Below are 27,137 nucleotides of genomic sequence, written 5' to 3' on the forward strand. Positions count from 1 at the left end.
AGCACATAAATGTTAACTATTGTTATCGTTATTCTACACTTATAGAATGGGATTTATCTATAGGTTACTTTGAGCCAAATAGTGTTCCATCCTTCTACCAACATGCTAGTGATTACAAAACAGGAATTCTTATATGGGGATCGTGTCTTGAATACAGAAATAAAATAGAAAATGATTATGAAACTTGGATTTATAGGTTTTTCTGAAATCATTAACACTAAAAACTGTATCGAATATCAGTACTTAGTTTCCTTAATTAAAAAGACTAGAGTCTTCGGAGATATCAGCAAGTTTAACAAAACCACAGACTTGGTATTTAAGCACAATAAAGCATTTAGAGACACCTTGACGGCCCAATACTTAAATTACTTGAGTTACCTGAAAATGTGTAGGGGTGTTTTTTCTTTCTTTACTTTAAAATTATACCAACCTCCCTGGGATAGAGTTTTCTCCTTCTCTTCATCTTCTGCAATCATTTCTGCCATCTCAAGGAGATCAGCTTCAAATGGATGTGAAGGAAGCTTTTCCTTAATGTCTTCAATACTCTCAGTGGCTTTATCTTCATTATCCATTGAGGATGGAATAAGCATAGGGACAGGCATCTGAAAGAGCAAGAATAGACTGAAGGCTTTCTTTGACAATAAGTTCATCACCTAAAGTACTGTTTGTGAGATGATTTAAGTACTAAAATAACAAACAGATCCGAGATATTTTTAATGCTGATAATGAAAACAGTCTTGCTAGGTTGTTTTTATAAGAATACAGCCATCTAACCCTGGCTGGTGTGGCTCAGTGGATTGGGCGCAGGCCTGCGAGCCAGATGGTCGCGGTTCGATTCCCAGTCGGGGTGCATGCCTGGGTTGTGGGCCAGTTCCTGGCAGGGGGCCCACGAGAGGCAGCCATACACTGATGTTTCTCTCCCTCTCTCCTTCCCTTCCCCTCTAAAGATAAATAAATAAAATCTCAAAAAACAAAAAAGAATACAGCCATCTAAATAAAAAGTCAGTAAATGCTTTCCTGCAAACTAAACAAAATGTCTCTGAATTCTCCAAAAGGATAATTATATAATGCACCATTGTTTTGCTTTAGATTATATTTCTTGCTTAACATTTTAATATAGCTGTTAACCTTAAGAATTCAGTGCTAAGGAAAAAATACTTTTCCAATAAAATAATCAATACATTTTTTAATAAAAAGAGTCATGTAAATCACAGTATTCATCCTTCTACCCTTTCTAGAATCTAATGTTCAACACACACACACACAGTTTCTGATCTTTTTCTGAGTCATCTTACTGTTGTATGAAACATTATAAAAAAGCAACCTAATAGCCTTCTTTCAGAATGCAGGGTACAAATAGAAGAAGTCCTATATATATTATATATTAAATCAAATACTAGTACAATAATTGCCAACCAGAATCAGGTATACTTTGTCAACAAGTGAAATTTTTTATAAAACTGTAAAATTTTAATTGAGGAAAATGTGCACTAAGTCAATCTTAGTTTCTATGTGATTACTCACTGGAACTGGAATTCCAAATGGGACTGGTGCATACTGAGTATACAGGTGAAGAGGTATGGGCACAAACACTGGTACAGGAACTGGCACCACAATAATCTGGGGTGGGCTTAGAGTGTCTTCTAATAAAAAAAAATCACAAAAACAAAGAGGATGAGAAACATTATAATAGACTTTTTTTAAAAGCATACAGAGATTTATAGTTCAAAAGAACTTCAATCAGTCCTGGCTGGTGTGGTTCAGTGGACTGAGTGTCAGCCTGGGAACTGAAAAGTCAGTAGTTCGATTCCCAGTCAGGGCACATGCCTGGGTTGCTGGCCATCCCCCCGACTGGCAGCATGGAAGAGGCAACTGATCCATGTTTCTCTTGTAGGATGATGTTTCTCTCCCTTTCTTTCTCCTTCTCTTACTCTCTCTCTCTAAAAAATAGAAATAAAATCTAAAAAAAAAAAAGAGAACCTATGATACTAAGAGTTCACAGAAAAGAATGGTCTGAGTATAGCAAACCATTCACAAAAAAGTAGGTAAGACAATGATTATCAATGATAAGAGGGTAAAATTAATGAAAGATAAAGTTTGGATGAATGAAGGACTGGAGCAGTGATCTTGGATGAGGGGTATGGAAAGCTGTTAATATGAATAAGTATGTTAAAGAGCAGACTGAATAGGTAGAAGGTCCATTTTTGTGAGGATAAATAATTTCTATTAGACAATGGGGAGCTTCTACAGATTCTTTAGCAGAGAATAATGTAATGAAAAAAGCATTAAAAAGGATTAATTTGGCTGCCATCTTAGGACAGAATAAAAGTATATAAAGTGTAAAAGGAGGAGGCAATTTCAAAATGTAGGGCTAACACGGTAAAAGCCTAAACTATGGGGGAGTGCGGTATCTACAAAAAAGAATATAGAACTTGGAAATTGATTCAAATATAAGTAGGAAAAAAGTGGGAAGGGTGGAGGATTCATTCAATCATTTAACAAGTATCTAGAGAGTCCCTTTCTATGTACCAGTAAAACATGCCAGATAACCACAAAACCATTAATGTTGGAGAAAAGTAATGCTAGTCACAAAAAGTGATTAGCTAATAATCTGACTAGGGTTAGAGGTAGGATATAATAAAGGGTCAATTTTATTTTGGTGTAGTAGATATAAAAAAGGTACCAGAAGAGAGATGTCTGATAGCCAACCTACATATTACAAAGTAGGTCAATGCTGATACAATAAACACATGGCACTAGGTCCTTTATATTATAGCCTTGCTACCCACTATTGTCCATGGGCCAGCAGTACCAACATAACACCGGAGCTTGTGAGAAATGTAAAGCCTTAGGACCCACTGAATCAGATACATAGTAAAATCCCCAAGTAATTAATGAGCATATTAATGTTTAAGAAACACTGGCATACAGAATATAACCTTCTAGATCTAGGAATTTAGGATTCCTTTATAGTTTAAAATTCTGGGGCTTTCACCTGGTAGCAGGAGGAGCTCCACAGACTAATTCCCTAGTGAAACAAGCAGAGCTGGTAGAAACTGTTAAAAACAACCATTTAAATTATGTGGAAATTGTCCTTAGGGCATACAGCAAACAGAGAAACATTTATTCAGAAAAACCTACTAAAATACAGTTAAGAACAGTGGGAGTCCGTGACAGCTGATCCACCACGTGCTTTATTCCCCAACTACTCAGCCAGTTCAATGGACAGAAACTGCACTCTGGGTAGGTGTGGTCAGGAAGAATGGCTTCTCTTCAGAGTCAGCTCCCAATCAAGAATTACTGTATCTCACCAGGAGGGGCAGCCCACCTTCATTTCTTATCTTCTCCAAATACAAGTTTAAGAGGTTAATTTCCTGGTGAGTGCAGATGATAAGCTAAATGATCCCCTTACTCTACCCAGTTCCCACACATAAGGCAGAGGCCCTATTACAGAAACAGCAAGCTGAGAATAGTGGGGTCCAAATCATCTTCATCACAGATCATTTACAAGGCAGACTCCATGCTGGGAGAGGCAAGCTGAGAAGACTGGAGACTAGCATGTTGCCCAGCATTCAAAGAACTGCCTCAGAGACTATGCCAGGTCAAAGGTGTGGTGGGCTGGAGGAGTGGGGAGAGGTAGTTCATAAGAAAAGAAGCCCTGAAGATCTCTTCAAAGAAATTGATTTTATTTGAAACAGAATATGGAAGAGTTCAGAGTTCAGACCCAAGGGTAAAACAATAGTTCCTCTTAATTAAGACTGTGTCTATATACTTTTGAAGTTTATACTTACTCCACAATATCACACTGTCATTAATAAGGAAATTAAATGAAGTGTTCATGGTGTGTAATGATCAATTAACTATCTTCTCTTTTTCATAACTTCTTAAGTCTCAGGTGGTGAAAATAACTCACAGGGACGTTTTGAGAACTAAATTGAACAATGTATATAAGCAATCAACCACACTGTCTAGGAGATAGTAGGCGCTCAACTAATACAGGCAGATCCCACATTCCTTTCTCCTAAAACAAACTAAATGAACAAAGTACAACAAATATACCTGTCTGGCATTCTTTGTTTTGGGTATGTGGTTTGCATGAGGTGGCTTTAGTCTGTGTGATGGGTTTGCACAATAAAGCTTTATTCTTCAAAAGTCTTGAAGGCTGGGAAGGTGGTAGTTTCAGGGCATCTGTCTGTGTACTTGCCTAGTTAAAAACAAAAATCAAAGATAAACAATAAACTAAATAAACCAAAGGGGTTTTCAAAAGGTTATTATAATTATAGAAAATACTATAATTTCTAAAGAAATTATACTGGAATTACACAGAAGACCTAGAACATAAGTATTCCAGTATTTAATGAATATAATATTTGTAAAATAGCAATACAGGAATATTTTGATAACATACTGATTCTAAATATATCTAATTATCAGTTCTGTTTACCAAGAAAAATCCAATTTCTACTGTAAGCAACTGTGGATCAAGTACAAAGCTGGCCATGTTTAAAATGAGAACTACAATACTTCTCTACTTGACTAAGTCTTTTAAACCTTAGTTTCAAGATAACCAGAAATAACAGAATCACTTATGATCACCTTAGGACTTGAAAAAAAATGATACAAATGTTATTCCAGAGACCAGGAAACACTTTAGAAATGCCATTGTTTTAGTCATAATTTTTTCTCAATATTTTTTTATTTTAAGAGAAAAGCAAAAATTATTAAGAAAATGCTTAATTACAGCATAACCTGCAGCAGACAGAAAACAAACTACATTTTATAAATATCTTATTGACAATCTGACTACATTACAAATGCTTCCAAAACCTTTTATGCCTAAATTACCGATAGTTAAAAAAAAACCTTCAGTAACTACACAGATAGCAAGCATTCAAAAAAATTAAAGTATATAAAAGACCTAATCAAATAACCAGAAAATCCTGTCCCTGAACAAAGATTAAATGAGCTCATGAAATTTATTTTATATAATAAAGAATAAAAAAGGGCAAAGTAGCTTAGACACATTCACATGACATAATGGAAAATAAATACAGTGGCAATACCAATAAAAAAAAACTTACATCCCCAATGATTTTCGCTGTTACTGTTGGAACTGCACCTGATACAAGTTAAAATATATATTTAGGATCTTATACAATCAAACATTAGCATTAAAAGCTAATTATCAGATAATAAGCACCAAGTCTCTCATAATAGAAACACATATTATCTTAATTCAATGCAGGGAAAGACTAGAATCTAAAGTATAATATGAGAAAAAAGATCTGAAAATTATGAAAATACTAATGCCCTAGCAGCCCACAGTGAGCCACCATTCCTAATATGAATGCATCAAATATATAATAATGATCACTGATAGTAAAAAGATAGAGAACCACTATATTCACCTCAAAAAAGGCTACATAAATACTTTCAAATCAAGCCATACCTTGTAAAACGCTGTTAGAATTCACTGTGGGCTGAGCAGCAGGAGCACTTGCTAATGAGACTACATTAGCTATAACTGGAGTTGAATCTTTTCTTAGTGATGGGGGCCCAGCTGAAGCAGCTGACATCATGGAAATACTTGCTGATTAAAATAAACAAAAATTTTAAAATCTCATGTAATTTATTGGTATATCCATAAAACCCAATTATCTCAAGGAAGTTAAATAATGCTTTTAAGTTAGAGTAAATTCTGTTGAAGCAGAATCACTTCAGGACTAACAAGGTTTTTTCTATTTTTTAATTAGTGAAACTAAAAGGTATCCCATAAACTTTTTCTTGCATAACTATGCAGATGATGTTTTAAGAGGCCATGTGACTTAGACTGTATGTCCTTTTTATAGTCTCAAATCCATTTTTAAGGGAGTCAAGGTATATATACCCAATAACAATGTTAACTGCCATTCCTTCCCATAAAGTTCTTAAGGAAGTTGTTTCAATACACTCAGAGAAAAGTAAAAATATCTCATGTTTACTGGGCTTTAATCTCGGGTGTAAAATAAAAAGGAATCTAAATGCTAATGTCATATGAATAGAACAAAATTTATGTTTCATGACATTACTGACAATTGTTTAACATTCCCAATCTGTAGAAGTAGTTAGTTCCCTACACCAATCAAAGACTAAAGTTTAATTCTACCTGTATTGTTTTGTGAAGGTGGGTCACACATACTTTGCTGATTACAGAACATCAAGATACAAAGCAGGTTACAGAAATGTTTCATTTCTCCTCGCCATTTTAAGGACTCACTAAGTTTACCCTGTCGCTTACAACCATCACATTTGGCCATCTGAAAAAGAAACAGAAGACAGTAAAAGAGTAAGAAAAAAGTTACCTGTGGCCTTGATGGAATAAAATCAAGATACATATAACAAGTGAGAAAATTAAATTAGAATTTAGGTCACAAAAATGAAGGTTAACTATCCTAAGGTGGTAAAAATATTTATCTATCAATGATTTTATACTAAACATAAAAGTCATATTTTAGTCATGCCAATAAACAGTAATTAAAAACAAAGCAAAATGAAAGATGTACCTTCCTCAAAGACTTCAGAAGACAAATTCATTTTAGTTAAATAACTAATGCATAAAATTATAATTTTAAATACTTTAATGTCATAAGACTGTCATGTCTTCTTCAAGAAAATTATAAAACAAAAGAAATATAACTTCAGTGACATTAAAGTCTTCCAAAATCTTATTTTAATGCTGGAAAACATAATATATTTAATCTTAAAAGTTTAAATGATTAAACTGTCCCTCATACTTCAACAAAGAATAAAACAAGGGAATAATGTATGCCCTAACTTGAAAAACCCACAAATGTGAGTTCTCTTTACCTGATAGAACAGAACTGTGTACTTGGACATGCATTCTTCACAGCAGAACTCTTCCACCTTTCCCCCCAGGTTATTCTGTACCAATTTGGGAGATGTCTGTAAACAATAACTGCACATTTTACAGTGATTTCCCCAAAGTTTTGCCAAGTCATGTTTATAAAGCAATTTGCAACCTAAAAAAATCAGGAAAGATAAAACCAACATTAGGCAGAAATATTAAGTATCTCCATCTTTAATTTAAATGCCCTACAACAAAGTTTCCACACTTGAATCCTCACCAATTAGATCAAGAGACCAACAATGAGGATCAATGCTATCATTTAAGAAATATTATAGTGCACCACATATAGTAAAATTTATTTAGTTAATCTTTTATTTGGGTATGTGATATTGCAATATAAAATGTACTACTTTTTTGTGTGTGTTGTGGTCAAAAGGTCTGAGATCTACTAGTCTAACAGGCTAATCTCCTGTAGTTTTAGAATAAAACAAAACATTGTAAACATACAGGATATTCACTTAAGTAAATTAGAAAGTCTACCTCATATTGATTTCTAAATTCAGATTATTCATATTCAGAAATATATGGCTGTTTAAAACAATAGAAGTAGTATAATCTTAGGATGCTACCAAATTTAAGGAGTTCCCTTTAGAATCGCTAAAACTAAAAGATCCTTGTCAACCTAATACATTAGGTTTCTCACATTACCACCATCTTCTGAGAATCTTTTCCTTCATTTTAGCATTTACATGATATGCAGATTATATTTAAAAATGGAACCAAGTATAAACAAAACAAAAAGGGTTTCATGGTATACAATAACAGAGCAGATAAAATAGATAAATTTACATACTAACAGCTTAAATCAGGAACTACTTTTGAAACAACCAACATGCTCAGTAGGTATGATAATCTCTTTACCTTCACTACAGAATGACTTGTCAGCACCCGAGAATCTTACGGTCTCCTTTACAATTTTCTCAATTTTACAATATTCACACATTGCCATTACATGGTTTATTTTCTTATATTCATCAGAACAATTCTTGCCACAGAACTGAAACATTTTACCCTGCAAAGAAATAATCACTAAGTATCAATTAAGCATTTATCTTACTTTCAAAACAAATAGTGTAATTTTGAGAAATAAAAAGCCAGAAACAATTTTACAGACAGACTAGTTTTATACTCAAGTCCTTTATCACAACCCTAGAATTTACCTTATAGTCAAGAAGCTCCGGTTTTGTGCCAAATAGACGATTACAGTGCTGACACTTAAGTTTTACAACACTTCGTGCAAACCCAACATGCTGAGATTGGGCAGCAAGGCGCTGGAGACCAGCTGAAGCAGAGCTATTGATGGAGGTGGGAGAAACAGCAGAGGTGTTACCTCCTCCTGCTGACACTGTTGAACCTCTAGGGATGCTTACAATTACCTGCCCCTGAGACAAGGGCACTACTGAAGAATTCATTCCTGCTGGTTTGTTAAATAAATTCTGGAGGAGAAAAAAATCAATCTCATCATATGTTTAAACAAGGAAATACTAAGTATACCAAGCATACTTCTAGACACCTAAGATATATTTGTGAACAAGCAAAAATCCCTGCCTTTGAGCGGCTTATACTTGAATGGGGGGAGTATCATTTATAACCAAAAAATAATAATTTAACTAATAATCTTAAAAAATAATATCCTCCCAACAGACAACCTAGGTCAGCAATTTTCAACCTTTTTCATGTCATGGCACACATAAACTGATTACTAAAATTCTGCAGTACACCAAAAAATATATTTTTTGCTGATCTGACCAAAAAAAAGGTATAATTTGACTCATTCACCCTAGATGGCTATTGACATTGTTGGTTGTTGTCATTTTTTTATTTGACAATCTAAAGAAAAAGAAGTCAGTGCCCTTGACTAAATAAATAGTCAGGTATTACATGTTTTAATTATTATTGTGACACACCAGCTGAAAACTGCTCATCTAGGTAATAATAATACCATTTAATTTTACAGAGGGCAATTACATGACATACCTCCAAACAGAGGATGAACCAAAGAATTCAAGTTTAATAGAACTGAGATAGAAATTTAAGTAATCCAGGCACTAGCAAATACCTAATAAGTTCACATTACTACTACAGGTGATTCATTAACTGGGGAAAGATTCCTGAAGCCATACCTGGAAAGCTACCACACAACTGTAGCTGCAGAAGTTGCGTATACTTCCATCTGACATGGCTAGGTGATACTGAGGGATTGCAGAAGTTTTGCAACTGTTACACTGAACTTGTACACCTTAACAAATCAAAATAAAAAAGTAATGAGTAATATACCCAAGGGAACACAAATGTATCACAAGACAAATAAATATTATAAAAGATAATGAAAATTCACAGGTCAAGTTGCAGGAAATGAAACTACACTTGATCATATCACATACACACAGAAACTAACTCAACATCAAAAATATATCTTTAAGTTGTCAGTCTACCTGGAAACTGTAAGATAAATAAGTCTCGAAATAAATCAGGTGTGGTTAAAAAACATACACTGAAGAAGCCATATAAAATTATTTTGGTAAGGACAAATACACTAGTAAGCAAGCAAGTAAACAAACATAAAATAAACAATCAGGTTATAGGTGATATTTTACAACTCAGATCTGAAACATTTAAAATTTGCCTCAAAAAGTCAACTAAATTTGGTCAAAAACCTGTACAAAAAGCAACAGCCCTGGCTGGTGTGGCTCAGTAGACTGAGTGCCAGTCTGCAATCCAAAGGGTCACTGGTTCGATTCCCAGTCAGGGCACATGCCTGAGTTGTGGGTCAGTAGGGGTTGCTCAAGAGGCAACCACACATTGTTTCTCTCCATCTCTTTCTGCCTCCTTTCCCCTCTCTCTAAAAATAAATAAGTAAAATCTTTTTCAAAAGATTACCTTTAAAGGAAAACAAAGAAAAAACCATAAACTTTTTCCAATGATTATATTCATAGAGTTTCCAAAACCAGTATTACCTGCAGAAGTAACCATTTTAACTCTGTAAGCAGATAAGCAATTAACAGAACAGAAAAGCTCTGTCTTTCCCAAGCTATTGGTATTTTCAATCATTTCTGCTGAGGATCTCAATGACTTGCAAAGTGCACATGGTGTAATTTTGGCTGATTTCTATTAAGAGAAGAAACAACATTCATTTTTCACTAAACTATAAGTAAAAGAATAATTCTTTCAAGTGTTTATACTTAACATTGTTGAAATATTTTAAATTAGTAGCTTTCAAATTTTTATGACTACATTCCTCAGATAAATTTTACAAAGAGACTGAGTACACACATATATCTGATTTTGTGTATTATATAATGTATCAGGTATAAAATATGTAAGAATGAGAGAGCATCCTTACCTAATATAAAACTAAAAACATCCCAGTAACATAGGTAGTATATTACCCTTTTACAGACAAGAAAATGGACTCTTAGGAGTTTAACTGCTTTCCCCAAAGTAAAACTCTATTTGAAGAAAAGGTCTAGGGCCCTGGCTGGTGTAGCTCAGTGGATTGAGCGCGGGCCTGCGAACCAGAGGATCGCGGTTCGATTCCCAGTCAGGGCACATGCCTGGGTTGCAGGCCGGTTCCCTGCAGGCCAACTCCCAGCAGGGGACGTACGAAAGGCAACCATACATTGATGTTTCTCTCCCTCTCCTTCCCCTCTAAAGATAAATAAATAAATGAAATCTTTAAAAAAAAGAAAAGGTCTAGGAAACAATCTGAAATCTGCTTTACTTCTAAATCCAATTTGTCTATACTACAGTATGTAATAATGTGAGAAATTTAACAGGTATTGACTAAATTGTAATAAAATAATTTAAAATTAAGATGTTTCACCCTATTGCACCTTCTCTTGTACAATATTGAATCCAAGTAAGTTTTAGTACTTGATACAATATCAGAAAAACATCTGAAAAAAAGATAAAACATACGAAGATATTGTTGGTTTTTTTGAGAGCAAAAACAAGAAGTTCCTAAAGGAAGCTAAGCCCTTTTGGTGTGTTTGTATATTAATCAGAAATAAATGGGAATGATGTATGTTTAAAATTCCAGAACCAATGAAAAGTTTTAAGAACAATTTAAATAAAATTTCCCAATCAACATTATCAAATTCACAAATGTTGGTTGACTGTACAAAAATTCACTATTCTTGGGAAAGAATTATCAGCAAATGCACTCAAACAGGAAGCCACTGTAAAATTTAAAATGTAAAAAGTTCTTTCAATTCCTTGGAGTTTATCAATTTCAAAATCTAACTTTTGATCAAAATTTACTAATACAAATCAAGTACAAAATTGCACTAGACATTTACCATACAAGAGTTCACTCAATTCATCCTCTACAAACCTCAAATTCACAAAATAATACATAACTCACATTTATTTTTTATTTCATGAAGGAAAGAAAAACCTTTTTGAACAATTAATGGTAAGATTTTTATTTTCTAAATTGCAATTTCAACCATATGCATCTGATTTCAAGAATACATATGCAATGGACTTTACCCTATCAAATAAAAAAATGTGTGTATATAAATGTAAGCTAAAATACATATCAAAGATTAGAAGGCTAACAACACCAAAAGGATGGGATTTGGGTATATCTGAGAGATGCATTATTTTTTGTATTTGTGCGCTTCTACATTTCCCAAATATTCTTCAAAAATATGAATCATGTATGAAATAAAAAGCCATACCTATACACATGTATTTCAAATGCATGAATAGAAACATATGCTACTTATAAAACTCTTCTTATAAAGTTAAGAGGCATTCATTTGATAACTACGATTTTTCATTGACAACTACTACTTAAAAATACTAATAAACTAATAGTAAGATCTTAATATTTCTGTGACATTTTCATAGATACCACCAAGAAATTTAGAAACCCCCAAAATGAATAATATCATAAGGATTAAATACGGCTATGGACCTGCTTATATGCTGTGACACATGATGAACTACAAAACTTCTTCGACTGCCCTTCTATCTGAAGCATGTGGCACTGCCCAGAGCCACTGTAGCAGTAACCCCCACAGTTCTCACAACAGTTCATGGTAAGGTTGTTAGCAGAGCGAAACTTAGAGAAGCAGGCATCACTGCAAAGCTTATGTACCACATTTTGGTAATTAACTTCATGTCGAATCTAGGAATTAAAAAATAACAACATATAAACAAGCAGAAACCATCAAAAGCTGTTCTTTAAGCACAAAACAGTACACTCCTCCCCCCAATAAAGTAAAAAAATAACTTACAACAGCATTCTTCTGACACATGCTGCATTTGGTTGAAATGCTGTTAGTATTTATGGTAACCACAGGCTTTCTTTTTAGTTCGTATGATGACAAACATGACTGGCTGCAAAAATCTTTACTAATGGTGGTATTTTCAAACTGGGCACTGATCACATCCTTTGGATTTAAAATGTCTCTAAAAATGATAAAATAAGCCACAGTATAATTCACATTTTTTCCTTTTTGTAAGCTAAATAAAATAAAACAGAGGCAATTACACTACTAGAAAAGGTCACTGATATTTAACATCAGAAAACCTGTGTTTTCTTGGATAAACTGATAAATAACTTTGATCCTTAAGTTCTGTTCTATAAAATGGACCTAATACAGCCTTACTTCATAAAACTGTTGAGAAAATCGGTATACTGAGTTTCTAGATTAAAAGGATGTATACTGAGTTTTTAGATTGAAAGGGTATATACAAGAATTATCAGTCACTACCTCTAGTAGGTGAAATTTAAGGAGATTTTAAATTTTATTCTTTAGGCTCTTCTTTATTTTCAAAATATCCTTTAAAATAGTTTGAAAACCGCTCTCTTTTAAAAGTAAAAACACATTTCAAATTACAGTGTATATTCTGGCATGATTATACAACATTGAACATTTCCACATCTAAATAATTTACTTTGTAGGCAGCAGTAGCAAAGGATGTAAAGATTAAAATCCTATTGATCAAGGCTCCCTACCACTCTATCTTTTATCTCACCACAAACCAGTCTTCCTACATAGTAAGTTATCAGATAGTTTAAATGTAAAGCATTTGAAAAACCAATTTTTAAAAATACCTTGATGAAATTTTCTAGATAATGTCTTTCCCCATGAGTACATATTCACATGACAGTAAATAAACGGTGTTCTAAGCTGACTGGTGTAGTTCAGTGGGTTAGGCATCGTCCTTCAAAGTGAAAGGTTGCCCATTAGATTCCCAGCCAGGGCACACGCTTGGGTTGTGGGCCAGATCCCCAGTTGAGGAAGAGCAAGAGACAGCCAACTGATGTCTCTCCCATATCGATGTTTCTCTCCCTCTCTCTCCCCCTCCCTTCCCCTCTCTCTATAAAAATAAAATCTTTTTTTAAAAATGTGTTCTATTCAACCCTTAATTTTTAAAAGAGTATACTAATAAAGTACTTTTTAGAAAAGATTAAAATATTTGTTTCAATAAAAGATTAACAGTAAACAAAATCAGAATCATCATGAGGAATACCTGATACTGCACCGTGCTGCATTATACAACTTCATACCTCATCTTCAATACTTCCAGACTACATTGTATTTTTTTTGCCTTTACAGTTTTATTTTAAATTAAGTTTTACTGTATTTCATTTACAGGGGTATTTATTGAGCAACTGTACTGAATAGGCACTCTCCTAAACTGCCAAGATGTGGTGCAAGCATGCACTCAAGAAGCTCTAGTATTCTAGAACAAATAGGCAAATGATATATAAAATACCATTACAAAAGCATTATTAAAATATAAAAGTGTAAAAATTTTGAAAAGATATGTATAATGTACTATACAGAAACAGAAATAAAGAAAACAGTTATTTCAGACAGTATGTGTGATGAAAGGCTGCCCAAAAGAAGATGACATTTGAGCTAGACCTCAAACAGAAATTTTCTAAAAGGTTAAGGAGGTAAGAAATAGGAAAGAGTATGAATCAGGCAATGGAATTATAAAACATAACAAAAAAGAAAGTCTTTCTCAGTTGCTCTCCAGTATGTTTAGCACCCAATTACATTACATCTTAATCTGTAGATTACATGCTACGCCTGACGAAGGAGCAATCTCATTAGGAGAATGAGTAAGAATAGTGAGAATTCGGAAATGGTGCTGACAATCCTAATACAGTTATTTCCTTCAGTGCTATTATATCAAGAAATGTAGTCTTTCTAATAGTATCAGCAAAATTACCCTACAATTTACTACCTCTTTTGTGTAGGATTTGAAATATATATTTTTTAAATCATTAGGTCCCTATGACTAAGGAAACCTAAAAATTAATTAGTCAAAATATATTGTTTAAGTTAAATCCAAGATGCTAAGATACATGGTTAATAAAAGATTAAGAAAAATAAAAATATTATTCCAATGACTAAAGAGTTTCTTTCAACCTAAGTGCTGCTCCTATAAAAACAGCAGTAACTATCAAGAAGAAAATCTTTCCTATCTCCACCTATTCAAATTAAATTCTTATGAATTCTTCTTATAGAGATGGATTTACAAATCAAATCTATTTACCTATATGAATTATGGGGGGGGGAAGGGCAGTGCATGGGCCACAATTAACCAGCTATATGACACTTTTAAATTCTTTGAATACAATTTCCTTATATTTAAGATATAATCCAATTCAACAATTTTATAATCAGATAACCAGATTATCCAAAACTGCTGTTAATGACTGTGTACATAAGAGGGGATAAAAAGGCAAAATGGTGAAAAGGAGATGAAGGAGCAGTAGTTCAGGAACTGAGATGACATACAAAGAAAAACAAAATTGATCAGTATTTTGAGGACTGAGGCTTAGAAAAAAAGTATAATGTAAAATGAGAAGGGAAAAAAGTAAGAAAGAGAAAAGAAGAAAAGGTTGAGGTGTTAGGCAGGTAAAGAATACCTGAACAAAGAAGTGAAAGGGGTAAATGAAAAAGAATAAGGAATTGAAAAAAAAAGCAGCATAACAAAATGAATGAAGAGGTAGACAGTGAAGAAAGAGTCAAGGAATAACAGGTTGAAAAAAGCAAAAAAACTGTATGGGTAAGATAAAACAACAAAAAAAGAAAAGTGCATTTTTAAAGAATAATTAAATTACGTAAGACCAAGACAGATGACAAGTAGGTAAAAAGGACCTGTCTCTAGATAACACTAGGCAAATACTGAAGATCAAAGGGATGTAATAAATTTAGATGCAAATAACATACAGGGTAGAGCAAAAGTAGGTTTACAGCTATACGAAAAAGTTTCTTCTTCTATTATTATTTTCCATACAAACAACTGTAAACCTATTTTTGTCCCACTCTGTATGTAATCAAGAAATTAAAAAGACAAAAAAAGTACACATTTTTAAATTTCTCTGAGTTTTCTATGGTCATTTTGAAATTCACTCAGAAATCTTTGACAAAAGTATCTGTGACTATAATTATGAAAAGAGAAATATTCCTAAAAGTTTTTAAAAGTGCTGATCTATAAAGTAATAATTAAATACAAAATAAAGTTAGGTGAAATTATTTCATTACAAAATAAGAAACAGAAAAAAAACTATAAAAATGTAATTTTCAAGTTGATTTAATCTTAGAATCAGATGATTAATATACCAGAATATAGATATTAGATATGTGGTCTATTAAAGAGTCATTTTAAAAGCATGTTTCATAATTCAAACAGTATAAAGGAGTCTTTTTTTGGAAATTAAACTTCAAACTTAAAGAGATGTGCATATGACTAACTTCCAGAAAAACACCTAACCATATTCAGATTTCTCTTAAGTGTCTTGTCTATATGTTTTTTTCCAGCTGAACCAGAAGAGGGAACATTTTTTTCCATGTCCAGAGAAAAAGGGCTGCATCCATGTGAGGAACTATACACACAAATATCTAAACTAATAAATTATGGTTTATGTAGCTTAATAATAGAAGCCAAACTGTTTCAGAACAAGAGCATTATACATCTTTTTTCTGACTTAAAGTTTCTATCAATTACCTTACAAAATTAGCCAAAATTAGTTGATATTATTCCAATACATCAGGATGGTCTTATTAGGTCTAAGGTTGTACATACTTTTCTGTTGTTAAACACTGAAATGGAACCTCTGAGGTAGTTTAGAGACACTGAAAAGATAAATTTATATATATATTTATATACTTGAATCCATTTGAAGAAGTGTGTGTAAATATATACTTGAATCCATTTAAAGTACTTAATGAATTCCAATTATATAATAGGAAATATTTGTTGGGTTTAAGTATCTATTGTCTAAGTTAAAACCAAAATATTGTGGCCATATAATACCCCTGAAACAATATAGTTTTTATTATATAAAGCATCTTAACTAAGAAGGATAAAAAGATTAGTTTCAAAGGCATCTCTAATATATTAAAGGCACATAATTTAAAGTTAAAAGAATGCAGAGTACCTGGCATGCAGAAAGAATGAAAGCAAGTTACTTGTTGGTATTAAATAATATGGTATTTCTCAAAAAACAAAACAAAACAAAAATCCCCCCCAAAACATGGAAATGTAGAAAAGTAAACAATAAACAGATAAGAACAAAGTATCTTAAGAAATAACAGAAGACAATTTAGAATTCTGCTATACTTAGAGCAACTTGAACAAGTTTTCTTGGTGGGAGGAGGCGGTGGGCGGGCAGATGGAACTGTATATCCAGTGAGGCACAGTGTGGAGCAGAAAAGCTGTGTGGACCCTTTCCTCTGATAAGCAGTCTGCCCCTTCTGGAGGATTTTTTTGCATCCAGAACAGGAAACTCGAACAGCTGTGGCTGGAACTGAAGGAAGCATTTTATTCATGCCAGATGATGCCAGAGGAGGCTGAAAGCCAGTAGTCAACTGTGGAGCTTAAAAATAAAAATAAAAAAAATTGCAAGAAAAATGTTTTACTTTTACCATGAATTTGAAGTAGACATCTTTCTTTCTCTTCTAGAACTAGTCTTGAAACCTAATATGAATTATGCAATACACAATTAAAACCATTCTAATGTAGCAGAGAGAACTGCCTAGTGTACTCATATTAGCAGATACTTCTCACCCATATTGGTCAGAATAAATATAATTCATTCAGTTCTGTTTCTTACCAAGAGGACTGCCACTGACTGAAAACACAGCACTAATTTTCAGTTCCCCCTCTTGAGTTTTTTGCGGCTGGCCATGACTAAACTCCTTAAAAAAGAGACAGAGAGAAAATAAATAAATATATAGAGGAAAGAATAAATACAATGTATCCAAAGAAATCCAGACATTGAAGACATTTTACTATAGCTATATAGGGGTGGAAAATGTTTATTTACTACATTAACAGTAATAAAAAATAACAGCAACAAAATATAATTACAACACGGAATAAGTTAAAAGCAGAAAATTAGCTTATAGTACTACCAGATATTTGTATATTACTTTTTAAAATTCTTAATGCTATTGCAATTGCTTAATGTTATTTAGGTTCCTGGTTATCTGTTATAAAAGTAATACACACTTACTATACAAAATTTAGACAAGTAGAAATAGAAAAAAAAATTCTAATTATATTTCTATCACCCCAAAACAACCACTATTATTCTTTTGGTATATTTCTTTACAGCCTTTTCCCCTCCTGTATTCAGAGATTTTATTTCTTTACATGGTTGTAATTATAGTGAATATACCACTATTATAGAGATTTTTTGATCACTTGAAATCAACTGAGGATTTTGCCTATTATTAAATATTACTCCAAAGTAACTTCTGTGGCTAAAGTAACACTGGCTAAATATCAGTGTTTTTTTAAATTGAAGTCCATGAGTTCTAGAGGTCTATAGATATATACTGTAGGGAGTCTCAGAATTCTGAAAAAATATTTTTTAAAAGTGTCTTTATCTCAATGACATGTTTCGTAAGCGTAAACATGTTTCAAATCATAACTAACCACATACAGCTGAGTTATATACTACGAGTTTTCAGTGCTGTTGTTTGCTTTTGCACAATATTGCACTGTGAAACCCCAAAGTGGTAAATTAATTCACTGTTTATCACAATGAAATCTGCAAAACACTGCAAGATTTCTTGGAATTCTTGGAATTCTCAGTAAATCCCAACATATCCCCTTTCTTTGTGGTAAGGGGTGTCTGCACCTTACTCAAGTTCAAGAAATACTGATATAGTTTAGAAGACATAGATTACACAGGAAAGAGATTGCAATGAGGCACCCACCTCAGGCATAAATTGAAGCATCAAAAATCTCAGTAATCAAGGTAAAAGAATATGTTAATGCAATATTTTTAATCAAAAATGCAAAAATCCATGATGAACATAACACCAAAACTTCAAATAAATAAGGACAGAATCAGTATTACTGATTTTCCTTTAGACTCAGGCTCCATCCAATTTGATGGCCACGTACAGAATTGAGATTATATAACCTCAACCCCATGTTGGTCCATTTGTTTCCACACATTTGGTTTTATCAGGATTTCCATGATAAATATCTTTGTGAATGCTCATATTCTTATTTTTAGAACTAAATCCTAAAAAAAGGACCCTTACAGTGGAATTACTAGGTAAAAAGGTACACAACAAAGGTTCTAGATACACAATGACATACTGTTTAAAAACAAAAATTTAATTATATTTATTCTAGTAATTTGTGAGGGAAAAGCCATTTAAATGTCTTTTGTCCACTGGTGTTTCAACCTGAAATTCTTTTTCACTATCCATTTACAAAAAAGTACTGTAATGTTACAATACTAACCCTCTGTAGCATCTGTTACCAATATTTTCTATGTACTTTGAGTTATAATTTTATGTACTGAAGTTTCTTTTTATGCCAAAAAGCTGACATTTTACCTTTGTGATTCCTTCTATTTCTAACCAAGTTCAACTTCCACGATAAAACAGGAGGAACATGGTTTCATTGTTTGTAATATACTCCTTTAATCCCGAGGCTACCAACTTTACCTGCGAAAGGCCAGATACTAAATATTTTCAACCCTGCAGTGCCCTAATAGAGTAAAAGCATCCAGAGATAATATGTAAGCGAATGAATGTGGCAATGCTCCAATAAAACTTTATTTACAAAAACCATGCAAAACAACAACAACAAAATAGAGGGCAGGCTGGATCTGGCCCATCTGACATTTTGCCAAATCCTGCTTTATATTCATTTGGGATTTATCTATTTTGATGTATAACAGGTATTTTTCTTTTTATTTCTCTGAATAGCCAGTAAATTGCTTCCATTTGCCATTAACATATCAAATGCCTTTAAAAGTGTCTCTTTAGTGGCAATCTTTTTTGTATCATTATTAGCCTGACTGGTTTTATGAAACCACACTATTCTAATTAAAGTAACTGAGATGTTTAACCAGTCAATAGAATTTGCCTCTATCAACCTATTTTTTAAAACCTACATGTAACATGTGTGTACATGCTTATTTATTCTTTTTAATACATCATAACCTACTGATAATAAATTATATGAAAACTATACCTTAATGAGGAATAACTGACATCTTACTTTTTAAAAATGTCCTACCATTCATTCAAGTTGTCTTTTATCTGACATAATACATTTTAGTTGCTTTGGTATCTTCTCCTCATATTATCTAATTGGGAAACTACTGATTTATAGAATATGGGTATTTTTTTTTTAATTAATATTCAACTAGCTATTTCACTGAACTTTCATGAATTCTACTAATTCTCTAATAAAGATCCTTACCAGCAAATGATGATAATTTTGTCTCCCCCTTTCCATTATTTCTTCTAATTTCTTTTAACATGTATTGGGTCAAAATCCAACAAGAGTTAAATAATAATGCAGAAATCAGTAATTTGTGTTCTTTTAGAAATTACAAACAGTAGATTTCCATCATTTTAGTTTTAAATTCAATGACTGTTATTGATCTCAAGTAGATAGTTCCTTACCATGATCAAGAGAGTATCTATTATAAGAAATGCATAGTGAATTACATGAGCTGTCTTCTGTCATCTATATATTTATATAAAATATTACTTGACCTGTTGGTAAAGTTATATATTAAAAGATTTTTAAAATATTAGCCAATCCTGATATTCTTATATTATACAGTAGAATACAAGTTTAAAATAAGAAAAAATGTAATCTCAGAAAAAAATTGGCATACTTTAATGGTCTCCCATCAGCTCTCTTGCTCAATGTCAGTGACAATCATTCCAAACTTCTGATACATTCCATAAGCCTCAAGGACAGATTACTTAATGTAATATAGTAAAATAAGTATATATCTTAAGTACTCTGTTTATACACCCCACAATGCCTTCAAGGTAAAATTATGTTAAGAATCCCCTGACAATGACTAAGTTTACAAACATTAATAACAACTCAATGACTAATAACTTGAAAAGTGAAAATCTGATAATCTAAAAGCTTTTAGAAGCAGAATAACAGGTGTCAAGACAAAGCAAAAAATTTCTTTACCAGTATTTTTAACTTCCTTTTGTTTACCAAAAAGAAGATTCATATCAGTATCTCAAGAAAGTATTTTAGAAATAACCCAGTTCTTATAGCCAAGTAAACTTGGTATGACTAAAAACAGCCCCAACATTTAATTACTGCATTCTGATTTCTAAGACTATATGGCTTACTACTGTGACAATTAACTTGCTTTCCCATTCTAATCCATTTATTACAATGAAAGATTATAGAGTAGCTCCCCTTTTATTATGCACAAAAAGAAAAGATCATGATTTTAATGTAACATTTACTGAACTTCCAGCTTTTAGGACCTATTGAAAAAGGGAAAAGGAAAAATGAGTTCTCTGGCTCTTTAAAGTTTGTATTTTAAAACCTCTTCTAGGCTTTTTAAAAAATATATATTTACAGAAAGATTGGTAGACTAATAATAGTAAGAACTTGATTATGGCCCCAGATTGGCTCCTTCAGTAACTAAATTTCTATGAACCTCAGTTTCATTATCTACAAATGGAGTTATTATCATCTACTCAGGCCTTCTGAAATAAGAGGATGAAACAACATAGTACATGTAAAAGCATCTATAACCATAAAAATACTACAGAAAATATTATGGTGGCATGCAATGGGATTTGAATGAAGAAATGAAACTAGGAGGCCAAATGATGTTATGCCAGTAACAGAGACAGGAAGATGACAACTAACAAACCCAGAAAATCACAACAGAATAATCAACAGCAAATAAGTAGAACTGGTGAAATTTATCTACACATATTTCAGTACTTAGTGATTTACAGAGGAAAGTAAAGAAATTAAAACTAAAATAAACTGTATAAAAAAGAGAATCAGAGAGTGAGCTGAAAGGAAAACTGCAAGTTAAGCAAAGAGAAAAGCCAAGGAAGTTTTGACACAGTGCCATGAGCTAAAGCTATGGTCTTATCAAACCATGAGAAAAGCTACTACTAGTAATTAATGGTCAAAAGCAAAATCTATCAGCATTTTATGAGCCTCAGGTTAATAGTACTGTTTTATTACAAGAAAATAATATATTGGAACTCCCTTTTCCAGTCTATGGGAAATGAATGAGTGATAAAGCATTAGGCAGTACTGAAAAGCAAGGAATATAGATTTCCAATGGTCATGGGGAAGAAATACCTAAAAGAACAGGACAATGAAGAAGGAAAAGGAAGGAGGGGAGGGAAGGGGAAGAAGGAAGAATACAGAGAGGTCAGGAAGTAGGACAGAAGAGGAAGAAAAAGGAAAGAAAGAATCATAGTTTAACATGAAGTCTCCTGGGAGATTTCTGGAAGAATTATCAAAGATCTGCTCCAACAGGTTTGGTGTAGATGGTAAAGAGGACTTCTCAGAGAAAAGGAGCTTTACCCACTCACACATGGAGATGTCTTACTGTAGGGTCATGATGAAGAATGCTTCTGAATCTTGTGTCCAGGGCCTACACACATTCCTGCTTGGTTCTCAAGAGTCCAATCAATCAGGTGGTAAGAGCCTTTGGGGAAATTCTGCCCCATAATCACGATAAAACCTCAAATTCAGCGTTTTATAACATAGTATTACATTCTGAATAGAGTTAAAAAAATGAATATGTTTCTCTGTCCTGACAGTTCCATCTTACAGTATTTACCAGACACTAGAATCTCTGATTATGTTCAGAACAGTAGTACAAATAATCCTTCCTGATGTCCTCCTCCCCAATGTATTAGGTCTTTGTTGTAACTGCTTTTTCATCCCAAGAAGAGTGTCACGGACTCACACACAGCGAGCACAGGATGCCTTTAGTACTCCATCATCATTATGATTTCTTATGGATTTCCCATGTCCACACAGGAGCATACAAAGAGACAGGAGATGTGTCCTGTATACATATGTGGTTGTACCTTTCTGAGGCATACACTCCCACATGAAATTTTTCTGGATGTCAGGACATTTCCTTATCCCTTATTCAGATATCCAAGATCTCCATTTTGCCTGCTTTTATTAAATATGCTTTCAATCTACCTTTTATTCAAATATTTTAATGTTCCTTCTCTATCATCTTCTTTGCAGCCCTTTACAATCATACCCATCCAACTCCTACAGTTTTATCATCACTACTCTACACAGCTACCTTCCACTGGGCATCATAAAATTCTTGCTTAAATGAACAACAATCTGACCCTACAAATCACCTACATCTATAAATCACCTATTCTACCTCCTTACTCTAAAACAGTGGTTCTCATTAACAGATGATTCCCCACCCCCAGGGGATACTTGGTAGCATCTGGAGACAGTTAGTGGGGATGAGGCATCTAGTAGGTAGAGGACAACTTTATTGCTAACCACGCTACAGTGCACAGGACAGCCCCTCACAATAAAAACTTATCTGGTCCAAAACGTAGCAGTGCTGAAGCTGTGACACCATGCTCAAAGAAGACATCTGAATGCAAATAAGCTCTTACACAGGAGTCTCACATTCTCAGCCTCCGTGGTGTAATGGGAAGATATGGAAGGATAAGCTTTCTCCATATCAACGGTCATTTCAGAGAAACAGCTAATTCATACTATCTTTAATTTCTCAGCCTCCGAGTTAATTAAATCTGTATAAAATATAGATCACCCTCAAATAATTGCTGCTAATGTATATCCATGCCTTGTTCCCCTTCCTACATTCCAAGGTGATTACAGTATCTGATTTAATTTCTTTCTTCTATCCCAACCACTGTAACCTCATTAACTGCATGAATAACTTTGCCAACTTACAGAATCTGACTTTTACAACCAGAATTACACTAAAATAGCAAAGCTCTATCCTCGCTCTTATCACTCAAAAGACCCCAAATTTGGTCTATTCCTTAGTATCCATCAAAGCCTTCTTTACCTTCTAGTCACTGATCCAATGAACTGGTTCTTCAATCAATTAACCCTTCCAAAAATAACCTGCCCATTATTCCCCCCTGAAAAACACTTAAATCCATTCACAGTCTGTACTTCATTAACAGAAACTGCAAAGCTTTATTACCTTCTATAAACTCAAACCATAAACTCATAAACCTTCAGCCATGTCTTCTGTACCAAACTCTAATCCTTGAAGACTCACATTTCCCTAATTCTGCACTGAAATTGAAAAAAATCAGAGAACAGTGGTATTTAGAAACAAAGAATAATACCCTTAATTACTACTCAGGAAACCTTTAATGTAACTCTTGTTGATTCCTCAGCATTATTCTCAAAAGATCATTCAAACTGCCTCAACCTTCATTACGAGTCTCCTCTCACCCTATCAACAAACTACTTCACTTCTTAATCAGCAACTTCCGCTCTCAAATGAATAATTCATGTGTGAAAGGAAAAGAAGGGGAGAAAAAAAAGGTGAAATGTTTACTTGAGCATTGTCAGGTTCATCTTTAATTTTGTCTAGTAGTCCCTGCTGTGGTGCCATTGCTTTGTCATACTCATCATCCAAAGGTTCTTCTTTAATTCTAATATTTGATGCAAAGGAATTCCCCAGTTCCGAACCAATGGATTCTTTATTGGCAAATGGATAGCTGGAATCCTAAAACACAATATAAAGGATTAATAAATATTCAGATTTTAGAATTATTCCTCTTCAGGTTCAACACCCAAAGAAAAACTCACTGGAAATGAAGAATTCTATGGACAGTCATCAGAGTCCCTAAGCCTAAAAGTAAATGTGAAATATGTCTAAACATCAAATACAAATAGAATCTAAGAGCTAAGACTTCTTAGAACATCTCCAAGATGCCCTTTCCAAAATAATAAAGCAAATAAAAAGTCAGCACTCCACCTACTACATACAGTTACAGTTTAGAAAGTGACATTAAGAAAACTTTGACACTTGCCACAGTTACACCATTCTACATACACACTGAAAACTTACCCTAAAGTTTGTTTCTGGGGTTTGTGGTAAATGAGTATGTAATGTTTCTTCAACTTGATTAGCTATTGAAAGAAAAACAAAACAAAACAAACACATGTATATGAATAATAAATCTTACAAAGAGTGACCTAAAAAGCTATCATTTGATAATCACCTCTCTTTTCCAACAAAGATGCTCATTAGCATGAGATGGGTCCCCCAAAACACTCAAAGGTAGTTTCTTTCAAAGTAAACAATCTGGCCCCACCTAACTCTTAGCCTCACCTCACACTTTCCTTGCTCAAACCTAAATAAAGTGGTTACTTTATTTGCTATGCTCTGAAAATTACTTAATTACTTGTGTTTGTTCTCCATTTCTACTTACATCACTGCAAATCCCCTCTATCTATCCTAATCTTTATACAGTCTTCCAGACACAGCTCAGTTCAAAATTCACCTGTCCTCTATAAAACCATTCCTGGCCAATAAGTTAAAAAACATCTCTAAGAATACCTAGAACAGTTTCAGTTATCTGAAGGAAACTGTCATGTACTGCCTTATGACAAATTCTCCCACCACTGTCTTTAATTATAAATTAAATCTTATGCTATTCGACTGTTGACTGACATGACACTGCTAATACTTGACTTGTCCCTTCTAATACTAGACATTACGATCCTTGAAGATAAATATTCATTAATACTCAATATCCCTATAGGGAATACTAAAAATGTATACTGAATAATACAGTATACACTTGCACAGCCTTCTACGTAATGGATACTTAAAGTGATTGTTGTTTTTAACAATACTAATTTATTATTTCTACTGTACTTTTCTTAGTATTGTCAGAAGAAATTTAAGGGTTGGTAAACTATACCTTACTTTCCCTCACATCTACTGAACATTTACTGAAACATTACTATTTTCACTGCACCCAAGAATGCAAAGATGAATCAGAGGTACAATCTGACCTTCAATAAATCCCTAGACCACTATGAAAGGCAGAACAAGTACGAACTATAATACTGTGTGATATGAACTATAAATAATGAGATATGAACAAAATGCTATAAAAATACAGATAAGGAAAAATTCATTCTTGATGTAAAAATGTTAGGTATGACTACAGTGTAGAAGAAGTTTATGAGTTAAGGCATTCCTGGATAAAAAGTATTTTTACAGGCACATATACAAAGAGAGAAAATAGCATGCAGGCAAATGGAACAGTAAGAGAAAGAGGAGGCATGATGAAAATATATGATATATTCAAGAATGGAACTAGAGCTAAAGTATAGGGTACATTGAGCAGAGAGGCTCAAGAAGAGTCTCAAGAAACTTCTAAAACATAAAACAGAATTATTTTAAAATCCTCCCTAATTTGGTGGGACAGCAGTTTGAATTAGTGCTTACAGCACAAAGAAGTTAAATCCAACTTCAGGTTCCAACGTTCAACCAAAGAAAATGAACAGGTGATTGGAGTATCTTGCCTTCTCATCAAAATATTGCAACCAGGGGAGGGAGAAATGAGGTTTAGAGCTATTTTTCAACCATTTATACCATTACCAAAAGCTACAGGGAGAAATTCACTCTGCAAAGAACAAGGATAAAAGAAAAATGACAAGCTTACAATGAATTTAACTGTTCCCACTTCCCTTAGCATCAGAAGTAAAAAAAGCTTTATTACTATAAGTATGTTGTTATTTATTATGTTTTATTGCTCTATCCCAACAATTATTACCTGCTTTATCAAAAAAACTGCTTTTCAACCTTGAATCCAACTCTTTATGGGGTTTGTCCAACTGTTTTTCACGTTCATAAGTTAGGTCTCTATTTTTCTCCTTTCCAGAAAATGTCTCTTTGTTGTTTTCTCTTACTAGACTAAAATCTTTCGGTATTGATTTAAAGACAGAAACCTGATCAAACTGTTTGGGAAAGTCTTTTTTTAATTTATTTTGAATCTGTATTTCATTTTCATTGTCTGATTCATGCTGTGTGACTCTTCTCTCTACTTCCAAGCTATCATCAGTATGAACTGAAGAAACAAGATTGTCCTTTGAACTAAAATCCTGTTCATCCTCATTGTCACTACCAACGACTGGAATTCCTGCAAGATCCCCAGAGTTCAAAAAATAATCATCTTCATCCAGCAATGAATTTTCAGATCCTGTTTGATTCGGCATTCCATAAGACATGCTGTCAAGGGTAGGAGTTAAGTTGTGGTCTATATCTTCAGACATTTCTGTATCCATGATACCACCACCTTAAAAAGTAAAATACTGTTTAGAAAAACGATAATGCTAAAGTTGACCGCATTTATAAGGCCTGTCTGGTATTTAAACAAATATTTGTATTTTTCTTTCCAAACACAATATAGATATTATTTCAGTATCAATTAACAGTTTGAGACAGTGTGACAGATTTGACTATCCCTATTTGACAGATAAGGAAACAGGGATCTAAAACTTGAAAAACTATTTTTAGTTAGGAAGAAAGGCAATGCGATATAGAAAATAGTACCTACTTTAGAATCAGACATACCTGTGTTGAAATCACAGCATGATCACTGAAAATCTGTGACCCTGAGAAATAAACTCTCAGGTTTCTTTGCCTATAGAGCAGTATAATACTAATCTTGGAAATTAATTTACGGTGAGGATTACTGATAGTGTATATAAAGGACCTACTAACAGAGTGACTGACACATAGAAAGGAATATGAAAGTGACAATTATAGCTACTGTAATTATTCTGGGGACTTAATATTAGAACCCAGGTCCCTGGTCTCAGAGTCCCAATTTGTCTGAATTAACTCTAATAAACACAGCAGTTAATATTTACAATAATAATATTTAAACATTCAAATAAAATTTATCCAAGCTAGAATAAATTTAAGAAAGTGCTTACTAGTCAAAAC

At 33.2% G+C, this 27,137-nt stretch overlaps 1 protein-coding gene across 3 annotated transcripts in view; it reads right to left on the reverse strand.

Moving 5' to 3' along the window:
- The window catches only part of ZMYM4 (zinc finger MYM-type containing 4), a 142,837-nt gene that overhangs the window by 27,154 nt on the left and 88,546 nt on the right, over positions 1-27,137 (reverse strand). For all 3 annotated transcript variants that reach the window (XM_037061459.1, XM_037061458.1, XM_037061460.1), the window contains exons 3-20: positions 25,963-26,484; positions 24,243-24,304; positions 23,727-23,897; positions 16,995-17,079; positions 16,502-16,757; positions 12,151-12,325; positions 11,829-12,041; positions 9,865-10,015; positions 9,031-9,146; positions 8,068-8,343; positions 7,769-7,919; positions 6,847-7,019; positions 6,146-6,296; positions 5,450-5,590; positions 5,082-5,119; positions 4,060-4,204; positions 1,525-1,643; positions 431-602 (exon numbers count right to left, since the gene is read on the reverse strand). In XM_037061459.1, coding sequence (XP_036917354.1) covers positions 431-602; positions 1,525-1,643; positions 4,060-4,204; positions 5,082-5,119; positions 5,450-5,590; positions 6,146-6,296; positions 6,847-7,019; positions 7,769-7,919; positions 8,068-8,343; positions 9,031-9,146; positions 9,865-10,015; positions 11,829-12,041; positions 12,151-12,325; positions 16,502-16,757; positions 16,995-17,079; positions 23,727-23,897; positions 24,243-24,304; positions 25,963-26,484 — 3,117 coding nt within the window. The remainder of the gene's footprint in view (positions 1-430; positions 603-1,524; positions 1,644-4,059; positions 4,205-5,081; positions 5,120-5,449; positions 5,591-6,145; positions 6,297-6,846; positions 7,020-7,768; positions 7,920-8,067; positions 8,344-9,030; positions 9,147-9,864; positions 10,016-11,828; positions 12,042-12,150; positions 12,326-16,501; positions 16,758-16,994; positions 17,080-23,726; positions 23,898-24,242; positions 24,305-25,962; positions 26,485-27,137) is intronic.

Source organism: Sturnira hondurensis, unplaced genomic scaffold (genome assembly GCF_014824575.4).
Source record: "Sturnira hondurensis isolate 20B ecotype Veracruz unplaced genomic scaffold, ASM1482457v3 Scaffold0013381, whole genome shotgun sequence".
In the NCBI taxonomy this organism is placed as follows: Eukaryota; Metazoa; Chordata; class Mammalia; order Chiroptera; family Phyllostomidae; genus Sturnira; species Sturnira hondurensis.